Source organism: Brassica oleracea, chromosome C9 (genome assembly GCF_000695525.1).
Source record: "Brassica oleracea var. oleracea cultivar TO1000 chromosome C9, BOL, whole genome shotgun sequence".
NCBI lineage: Eukaryota > Viridiplantae > Streptophyta > Magnoliopsida > Brassicales > Brassicaceae > Brassica > Brassica oleracea.
Genome location: NC_027756.1, coordinates 48246346 through 48256427, shown reverse-complemented (window position 1 = coordinate 48256427; position 10082 = coordinate 48246346). Strand labels below are relative to the sequence as shown.

Sequence of the window (10082 nt, the reverse complement as noted above, 5' to 3'; positions counted from 1 at the left end):
AACCTTTTGATATGCCTATCAGGCACAAGCAGAGGGGATCGTTGGTGAGATTCATTCGAATGAGATGGAATTAGAGAGACTGAACACTTTGTGGAGAAGATATGAGAGCTTCAACTTCGAGGGGAACGCAGCAAGGAACAGATTCAAAAAAACAAATTCAGATAGAGGATTTGGATCAGACCATGAAGTTGATGCTCATTCATACCTTCCATATTCAACTGCTACAAGAACTGAGTCCCAAACAAGGCTCATGTATCTCAGGTCAGCTTTTGTCGTCTACATTTTGGCTCTGCACGTCCTGGTTTTCATCAAGATCTCCTTTTGAGATATTATGTACAAGAGAACTCTGTTGCGCTTTTAGTTTACGCAATGGTGCATATAAAATTTATAGGAATATATGACATAAAAGAATCTTTCTTTACAGTTTTTTTGTGTTGATTTAAAGATATTCGTTTCATCTTAGTCATTCTTGAGGGATGGTTTCTACTTCTCTGTCTTCATCATGTGCAGCAAGATATCATTCCAAGTATCAATCGGTCCGGGCAGGCACCAATGAATACAATCATTTCTTAAACTCACCTCTGCAGTCTGGATATGGCCATATCTCCCAGGATGCCCATCTGGTCGAAGTAGCATTGCTTGTGTCGTGTCCATCAGCCTCAGTCTCAAGCCCTTCTTCTTCATCTCTTCTTCTGCAGCTCTAAATTCCTCCAGTTGAATGTCGTGAATCTTGAGATCTGCACCTTCTGGTATCGTCTCGTTTCTTCTGTAAGGTCGTGTCCTTACACAGTCCCCACCTTTGTCCCACGGTCCACCTTCAAAATGCTGAGGAGAAAAACTCCTCAAAATTGCCAAACCTTTGAAATTCTCGAGTATAGCTCTTAGAGATGTTCTTAAAGCCTTCTTGTATCCATAGTATAAAGGCAGCTGAGTTGTGTTTGGTAACGAACAGTATTGGCATCCGGCGATTGTTTCATTTTCGTAGAAAATAACAGGCCGGTAAAACCAGTGGCCTGATGATATAACCAGGTAGTCAAGCTGGTTGATCTGACTCGTCCACTTGGTGTCATACTCGTCTAGGTATAGGCTAAAGAGGTTGCACTCCGGGTCTGTTGGGTCAGCTTTAGTAGTCTTCACTAGATACGGTGACCACATGACATGTAGAATGAAGTTATAGGATTTGTAGTTCCATACTTTGAAAGCTGTGTCTGGTGAAGAAGAAATGTCTTCAGGATATTCCACCTACAAGGAAATGAGAAGAAAAAGTCAACACATAGAGAGATGTTGGTTGAGTGGTGATCATTGAAAATTAGATTTTACCCTAGAGAGAAGGCACAAGAGAGACTGGACTTGGTTTCTGCTAATGGAATCACCAACAAACCCCATGGATTTGCCTCTAACCATTTCTAAAAACTCATTAGGATCAAAGATGGGGAGGTCGCAGCCGTCCGGCTTCCACCTCCATCTCATGAACCCGGTGTCCGGTCTCCCGAACTTCATGCAGTTCTGGTGCTCCTGTATCGCCCAGCAAGTCGCGTTGTTATAGTATGGTGATTCTTCGTTTGGTATCCATTCCCCTTTGAAAAGATCACACCTCTGCTCATCATCTCTGATCTGCGTCCTTAATGTTGACGTTGTGACTGGGGGTGAGTGATATGAAGACTTCCGATGTCTTGTATGATTGAGTGGAGCGGGGATGGGATTATTCACGGGTGGTAGAATCCGAACAGATGGATGCATATGATCCGATGGAAGGGGGCCATCAGTCTCGGATGATGAGATCAGTAGAGGTATGGTTGGATTGGCTAGGAGAGAATATAAAGCAGGGGCTATTGTGAGGGAAAATAGAACAAGTGATAATGTAAGTGCAACTCGTGCTGTTCTTTGAAGCATTGCAAACAAAGGAAGCTCCATGACTATGGTGCCTGGTTATATCATAAAAAAAATGTGTGTATATACTAGTCGATGTCGCCACCTCGTGCGGACTTATATACACCTAACAATTCTTAATTCTGACGTTTATTCTTATTAAAAATTATTAAATTATATACAGATTTTAAATGAGTATTATAAATGATATAACTTTGATTTTTATATTGATAATTGATGTATTAAATCATATTCTTTTCTATAGTTTTATTTATGGGACGTGGATTTTGGATCAAAATTTTTTTATAGTAATAATCAATTAGGAAACTTAAATTTGAAATTCAACATTTATTGTATTTAAACTGGAAAGAAATCCATGGCATTAAAAGGAGTACCAACAATTACAACTCATAAAACGTTAACAAAATAACAATAATCTAGGCAGTTCAATCCGATAAATCGAAACAGAACAAAGAAAATAGTTTGGATTTGGTAGTAGCGAATAAATCGAATGGATATTATTTTTAAGAAATCGTAATATATAGTTATATGTTATTTTTATAATAAAATATGTATATATGTTTATGTATAATTATGGTTGGTAATGGTGAGCTTGTGGTGGTCAAATAATGAGGGAAATTTTTGACTATTCATTAAATTCAATAAAAAACAGAGCAGGAAGATTTGTGGTTTTGGTCATTAGGACATCATTTTCGACTTGAGTCAATAGTCCTTTGTCTTCTTCTATCTTAACCATATATAAATCTCCTATATATTAAAAGAGAAACATTTGAAAAATTGTAATCTCAATTTTGTAATAATTAAAAAAACTTCATGCTTAGGTGTCACTCAATTAGGTAGTTAATTACATTCAATTGAAAAATAAGTAGGTCCACGTTCGATTTTTATATGTCGCTAGATATATTCGTTGGTCAAACTATATGATACGATGATATGATATGATATTTACGATAGAAGCATTTATGATTGTTCCGCTAGATATAATTACTATTTTATTTTATTACCTTAAATAAAACCTACGGAATTACCATAAATGACTAATATATATATGACAATTAATGATTCTAATAATAAATATTTGATAACAATTTATATCTCCTCCATCATTTTTTGTTTAAATTTGTATTATTAAAATAAATTAAACAATCAAATTAGCTATAAAATTAAACTTTAGATTTTTTTTCGTATATGTTATATTTTGAATTAAAAAAAGGAGAATAAATGACTAAAAATATTAAAATTATTATGTTAAAAATTAATGATCAATGGTTTAACATTTTTATTATAAAAAGATACACATGATTTTAAAACCATATGAGTAAAAAGTATCATTCAATAATAAAACAAATATATATATAGATTAAACTATATACCATATAAGATTACATAAATATTTTAATTTCAAAAATGTCAATAAATTTTCAAGAACATTTATAAATTATAAACTTATTAAATTTTTCACATTGAAATTTTTTTTTATCAATGATTTAAATATCTTAGTTCTTTTTTAAAAATTTTATATTATTAAAAGATATTAAACAATCGGTAATATGGTTTTTTGGTATATACCATACAAACCGAATGGATGTGATTTTATAAAAACCATAGGATTTGGATATGGTTTGATTTATAACCGATTAAACTGAAACATGTAAATATGTATATATTTATAACGATGCATGAATATCTATTTGTTACATGAGTTGAACTATAATTATAATTTGTAAATCACTTGAATCACTTGAACTATAATTAAGTAACAATTTACTGCAACTGAGGTTTCTTATTTTCTTAGTCTTTTTTTTTTATCTTTTTGCTTTATTTTAACAGTAACTAAATTGAAGTAAAGATTGTAAATTTGATGAACAACAATTAGTTGAAATTCTTTACAACTTTTTTTTTTATCTTTAAACAAACACAGTTGTATTCAATCGAAGACATATTAATTTGATGAACACTAAATATGGAAGAATATAAAAACTTTTCTTTCATGCTTCTGTTTTGTTTTTTATTTTTATTTTCAAAATTTAGAGTTTTGATATTAATTCTAGATTTGATCATTTTATTAGATGATACAAGCCTTTTTTTGTTTTTTATTCTTTTATTAAAATATATAATATTTTTTTAATAAATGACTTTTTGACAATATGACTCTAAAATTCGTATAATATATAATATGATCTCAAACTAAATAATTATGTTTTTTGGTATAAAACTGAATAAACTGAAAACCGATGGTATATACACCAAATCGAACCGAAGTAAATATGGATTTAGAATAGTAGTTATATTTTAATAACTGAAATACCGAAAAATCGAACCGAACCGAAACCCGATATCCGGATTAAACACGCCTAATCCAAATGAAACCGAACTATTGTTTCATTTTCCAAAACATAATAAAAATAACAACTTCATCTCGCGCAAGGCGCGGGTATTATCCTAGTTATATATATAATTGTGGTGGCTAATGTTGAACTCGTGGTAATCAAATAATCATGGACAACATTTGACTATTCATTAAATCCAATTAAAAAAACAGAGCAGGAAAGACTTTTGGTTTTGGTCATTAGGACATCATTTTCCGAACTTGAGCCAATAGTCCTTTCTCTTCTTCTCTCTTAATCATAGCGAGTAAGAAGTCATTTAGGTTATCTATCGGACCAGGCAGGCACCAGTGGACACAGTCGTTGTACAACGACACATTAGCCTCAGGAAGATGACCGTAGCGGCTCGGGTGACCATCGGGCCTAAGCCACATCGCTTGAGTCGTATCTAGTAGTCTAAACCTCTTTCCTTTCCTCTTGGCTTCTACTTCAGCTCTCTCAAACTCTTCCACCTGAATCTTGTGTAGCTTCATCGTCACATCGTCTTGAGTCTCGTTCCTCTGATAAGGTCCTTTCCTCAGACAGTTCCCTCCTTCGTTCCATAACCCACCCTCGAAATGCGATGGTGCAAACGTACGTAAATACATAACGCCCTCGAATGTCTCAGAGTCCAAGATCGCTTTAAACGCTGTTCTAAACGCTTTTCTGTACCCGTAAAACATCGAGAAGTCGCTTATGTTTGGTAACTGGCAATAATGGCAACCAATGATGGTATTGTTCTCGTAGTAGACCGATGGCCGGTAATGCCAGTGACCTGAGGAGATGATCACGTAGTCGAAGTCTCCTATCTCTGCTGTCCAACGCTCGTCTGCTTCATCAAGGTATAGATCAAAAACACTATGCTCTGTCTTGCCCGGCTCGGGTTCTGTGGACTTTACCAAGTGTGTTGACCAAAATGGGGCGATGGTGAAATTGTATGTCTCGTATGTCCATCGTTTGAAATAATCGCTAGTGTTAACTGAAGCATCGACTGGATATTCAACCTGAAAATGTTAATTCTACTTTAGTCTTGAAAAACTGAGAACGAAACCAATAAGTTAAGATTCGATTTCCAATGTACAAAGAAACAAATCGAATTATAACAAAAAGGCTGGACCATACTTCACTGTTTAATAATGTTTATGCAAATTAATTATCCAGTTTGTTAATTAGCTAAGATGACCCATGGACTCTGTGGAAATGTCAATGTCAAGTCTACTTTTTTTTAGCAAGAATCTTTACACACAAGTAAACTAATTTTATGCAAAGAAAAAGTAAACTATTTGATTAAAACATATTATATCACTGGACAAACTGCCCATGGATGTTTCATTATTACTTTTCCAGTGTAGGAAAACATCGTTTCAATCATTGTGGTACAGGTGAACCAATCTTTTTATTTTAAATATTAATAATTGAGTGGTTATATGATTTTATCAAGCTTAGGTAAATAACATACATGTAAAATGTATGTATATACACACACACAAACTTCTTAATATAATGGTAAATGATCACAGTAATGATGCACATCTCACTTCGTTTATACTACTTTATCAAAAGTGTAACTTCGACTAATAATTAAACTATACATATGATCTAATGATTCTAGTTTATCGATTAGAATGTTACTTCGACGTCAAGCGTAGTTAATGATTTTTATTTGCTGCATTGAGTACTAAATTGTGATTTAGTGATTTATATGCTTTTGGACATTGAATTTAAAACCGTCTACAAAGGGTTTAGTGACAAAATAAGCTAGAATCCGATCAGTTTACGTCATATATGGCATATATGTATCAACTTTCTTATTTTCGTAAAATCACTAAGTTAAATCACTATTCTAACTGAGAGCAGACTAAATGTATAACTAAATTCAAAATGATGTAAAAAAGGTTTATATCCTAAATTAAGCAATATTTACAAACAAATAAATTTCTGTAGAGTTATGAACTAATTATTCACTAAAAAGAAATATAACAGTTAGAAAAGATTGTGAGATTGTGCTACCTGAGAGAGAAGGCAGATCAAAGACTGCATGTGGTTTCTGCTAACAGAGTCACCAACAAACGCCATGGTTTTACCTCTCACGGTCTCAAGAAACCGAAGCGGGTCAAAAACCGGCAAGTCATCTTCACACCCGTGGGGTTTCCATTTCCACTTGATGAAATCTGTGTCAGGTCTTCCGAACCTCATGCAGTTTTGGTGTTCGTGTATCGCCCAGCACGTGGTGTTCGTGTAGTAAGGTGCCTCAGGGTTAGGAACCCACTCTCCCGAGAATATGTCCCAGCTTTTGTGTGTGGCTGCAACACTGTCTTGTAGCTTGACGATGCTTGTTTGACTTGGATGTTGTTGCTTGAAGAAGAAGTTAGGGTCTTCAACAAAAGGGTAGAGAAGAGGGATGATGGTGAAGAGAGAGATGGAAATGGTCACTACAATGAGTAGCTTTTGTTTGCTTGGAATGGCTGCAGAGTGTAGAAGCTCCATTGTAGGGAAGCTAGGGAGAGAAGGAAGATAGATTTTGAGGAAGAAAACAAATCAAGATTATCTCAGACTTGTGGCCAGTTTGTTTATATGTTGTGAATTATTTAATCATGAACAATTTGTGAATTTTTTTTCTTACAAAAAAAACGAGTAGGTGTCACATCTAAATTATGAGTTATGATTATTGCAAAATAACTTGCACAAAAATTAAAGTACTCAATCAAAAAGATTAATATTCACAATGGTGATGACTATTCTGTAATTTGGACGTTTTTGTCGGCAATTTGGACGTTTAAATGATATTTAGATAGGCATCTTCTTTTTCTTTAAGTGATATGTTTTAATCTTTGTTGATTTGATTCCTTTGTAGGTGCCACAAGATAATAATCTTAAATCATATATTTGTGAATTTCATGTCATACTTTCCGACTGTTTGACAAACAAGTTAAGTATAATTGGGAGTCGTCGGCTAAACATACATGAGTTTGTTTCAGCAGCCATGGGGATTGATTTTGTTTAGTGGCTATTACTTTAACCACAAGGTAAGAAACATTAGATTACTTTTAAAATTTTGTTCTTTCATTTATATAGAATTATTATCTTTTATAAATGGCCGAAAGAAGATGAACAATAAAGGTTTGTAAATACCAATGAGGACGCCAAGCCACCAGATCACCATTCTTTGGATAAGGTTCATAACGTTATTGCTGTTGAGGCGATCATATCATTCTTCTGTTAGATATATATATGTATGTATAAGGCCGTTCTGTAAATGTTACTAGCTTTTGGTTAGTCGCTATTACTTTAACCACAAGGTAAAAAACATTAGTTTGCTTTTAAAATATCATTATTCATTTATATAGAATTATCTTTTTATAGTTGGAAAAAAAGAATTATCTTTTATGAATGGCCGAAAAGAAGATGAACAATAAAGGTTTGTAAATACCAACGGGGACGCCAAGCCACTAGATCACCATTCTTTAGATAAGGTTCATAACGTTGTTGCTGTTGATGCGATCATATCAACCTTCTGTTATTGTTTAGAGTTGCTGCCAATAGGGATATATATATATATAAAGGTTTTGAAAATGCTACGAGTTTTTTTTTTGTAAAGGGAATAATATTTTCTCATAAAAAGTAGGATCATTAGATTACAAAAGACAACTGTATTTATCCAAAATGCTGGTAAGAATATCAACATCTTTGTTAGTGTATTTTGTCCGCAGACACGTGACGTGGAAGCTGGAACGCCACAATAGTAGACAGTTGTGATTTGTGAAAAGCCATCAAGTCACATGGTAAGTCTTGTGCCAGAGTCAACAACGAGTGACACAACAATAGCACACCCTCGATCGCCTACAGAGACAACAGAGTCAACTCAGATGCTGAGTCCAATGGATAGAAAGGCTACTAGGGTCATGAGATACAGAGAGAAGAAGAAGACAAGGAAGTTTGAGAAGAGGATAAGGTATGCTTCAAGGAAAGAGTATGCAGAGAAAAGACCAAGGATCAAAAGCTGGTTTGAAAGAGGAATGAAGTAGATGCAGACCAAGCTTTCTCCACAATGGCAATGTTTGACACATGATATGGAGTTGTTACTTCGTTCTGATAGACTCCTATGGCAAGAACTAGATTCCATGCTTGTAAAAAATGCATTACTGGTTTGAATTTCTTAGAAGTTATCTTATAACCACTGTAATGCATATAGGTCTCTGTTTTTGTCTACCAGAGAAAATAAGGTTTTACACAATATGATTTTACAAACAAAATAGTTTAACTAAAAAAGTTAAGAACCGGCTCTTAAAACTCTTATTTAAGAACCGGTTCTTAAGTTTTTTTAGTTAAAGTTAAGAGACGAGTTCTTATATTCCGTTAAGAATCTCACCTTAAGAACCCCGCAATAATTATGTAATAATAATTATGCTATTACATAATTAACTGTAGACATATAAAACTTGAAAAATTCAGTTAATAGATGAAACTTTTTAAACTGATAATTATTCATTGGTTAATGGCAAGGAAGCTTGAAACTTGAAAAATCCAGTTGTAGCAATTGTTATTTATGAGACTTTAGCATCAGAACTCGATATCATTCCCGTACTTTCCCATCATATATTTTCTTTCAGAGAGACATGGACCAGACCAAAGATCATTATACAAATGTTCTAAAAGCATGCTCTGTCTATGACAGAGATGTCGGACACGTTCAGGTCTATCCAAATATTTTTTTCCTTTGTTCTTATTTCCCCAGTATGGTACTAAAGGGTCATGGTTCTAAACAAATCGCAGGGAATGGGTTTCGTAGCCGGTTTGTTGCTTTTTTATATGAGCGACGTTGCATTACTTAAAGCAGCTGTTCACTCCACTCCCCAATGGAAAGATTTTACCAGACTACCAGGTGAGGCTCTCTTTACGCTAGAAGATACCGATAATATCGTAGCTACTGCCTTTTTAATTGCGCTAATCTGAAAGTGATAGAGCTGATTTAATGATTATAGGATGGTAAGAACATACTTAAAAGTCAAATAATAAAATTCTTAATGAGGCTCAAATTCTCTGTCAGCTATCCTGTGGAGACTCTTTATTCTTTTGTTCTGATTAGAGTCTTCAACATTAGCGATTAGTTCTTTGTCAAATGCTTCTCTCTGAAGTTATGATATAATAATATCTGTTAAAGTTTTACATTAATGAACTATTTGATATTAGGCATGGCTTCCTCTTTTACAGCAATATCTGTTACATTTTTATCAGTTGGTAAGAGAGCTAATGCCGAAACTAGGAGAACATTTCACTCAAACTATGATTAATCCGAGTATGTATGCAAGTAAGTGGTTCATAAATCATAACCGTCTCAAATGTTACTAGCCGAGTTTAATCAAGTATCAAATGTTGACATGAAACAGAATTAAACAGCTAGACTTGAGAATTAAGCAGTTAGACTTGAGAATTAAGCTGCCAGACTTGAAAATACTTATAAGGTCTTATAAGGTTTTATAAAGTTTTATAAGGTTTTATAAAGGTTTTATAAGGCTTTATAAGAAGCACCAGACTTGAGATGTAAGCTGTCAGACTTGAGACTTGAGTGCCAGACTTGTGCCTAAGAGTGAAATTCGTCCAACTTCAACTTGAGAGGCAAATTTGAATTCAAATTAGGTTCTGACCTTTGGAGAGAGAGGCTGGACAAGTGGGGATTAAAATAACATGTTGGAGAGAAGAAAGATGGCTGTTAGGAGCTGTCACTATCACATTGGAATCTCTCCTGCATCTCAGCCATTCAATTCAAATTAATTCAGATCCTCTCATCTCAACCATTCATTTTGAATCCAGATCTATCTCTCTTTG

The 10082-nt window shown here is 34.0% G+C and overlaps 2 protein-coding genes across 2 annotated transcripts; both read right to left on the bottom strand.

Moving 5' to 3' along the window:
* On the bottom strand, positions 1-1992 carry LOC106312849 (protein trichome birefringence-like 21). The gene is made up of 2 exons (XM_013750526.1): positions 1321-1992; positions 1-1242 (listed from the first exon to the last, which is right to left on the bottom strand). The coding sequence occupies exons 1-2, from the start codon at positions 1912-1914 to the stop codon at positions 484-486; spliced, it is 1353 nt and encodes a 450-aa protein (XP_013605980.1). The 5' UTR covers positions 1915-1992; the 3' UTR covers positions 1-483.
* A 2369-nt stretch (positions 1993-4361) lies between these two features.
* Positions 4362-6824, bottom strand: LOC106319380 (protein trichome birefringence-like 19). The gene is made up of 2 exons (XM_013757690.1): positions 6267-6824; positions 4362-5260 (listed from the first exon to the last, which is right to left on the bottom strand). Exons 1-2 carry the CDS (start codon positions 6741-6743, stop codon positions 4460-4462), a joined length of 1278 nt encoding a protein of 425 aa, XP_013613144.1. The 5' UTR covers positions 6744-6824; the 3' UTR covers positions 4362-4459.
* Positions 6825-10082: the final 3258 nt, after the last annotated feature.

What these genes read in the sequence shown, in the direction of transcription:
- LOC106312849 (XM_013750526.1), bottom strand. Translation starts at nt 1,914, where the DNA reads ATGGAGCTTCCTTTGTTTGCAATGCTTCAAAGAACAGCACGAGTTGCA. An exon ending in TCTTGTGCCTTCTCTCTAGG is followed by an intron (nt 1,243 to 1,320) that starts GTAAAATCTAAT and finishes ATTTCCTTGTAG; the next exon opens with GTGGAATATCCTGAAGACAT.
- LOC106319380 (XM_013757690.1), bottom strand. Translation starts at nt 6,743, where the DNA reads ATGGAGCTTCTACACTCTGCAGCCATTCCAAGCAAACAAAAGCTACTC. An exon ending in TGATCTGCCTTCTCTCTCAG is followed by an intron (nt 5,261 to 6,266) that starts GTAGCACAATCT and finishes TAACATTTTCAG; the next exon opens with GTTGAATATCCAGTCGATGC.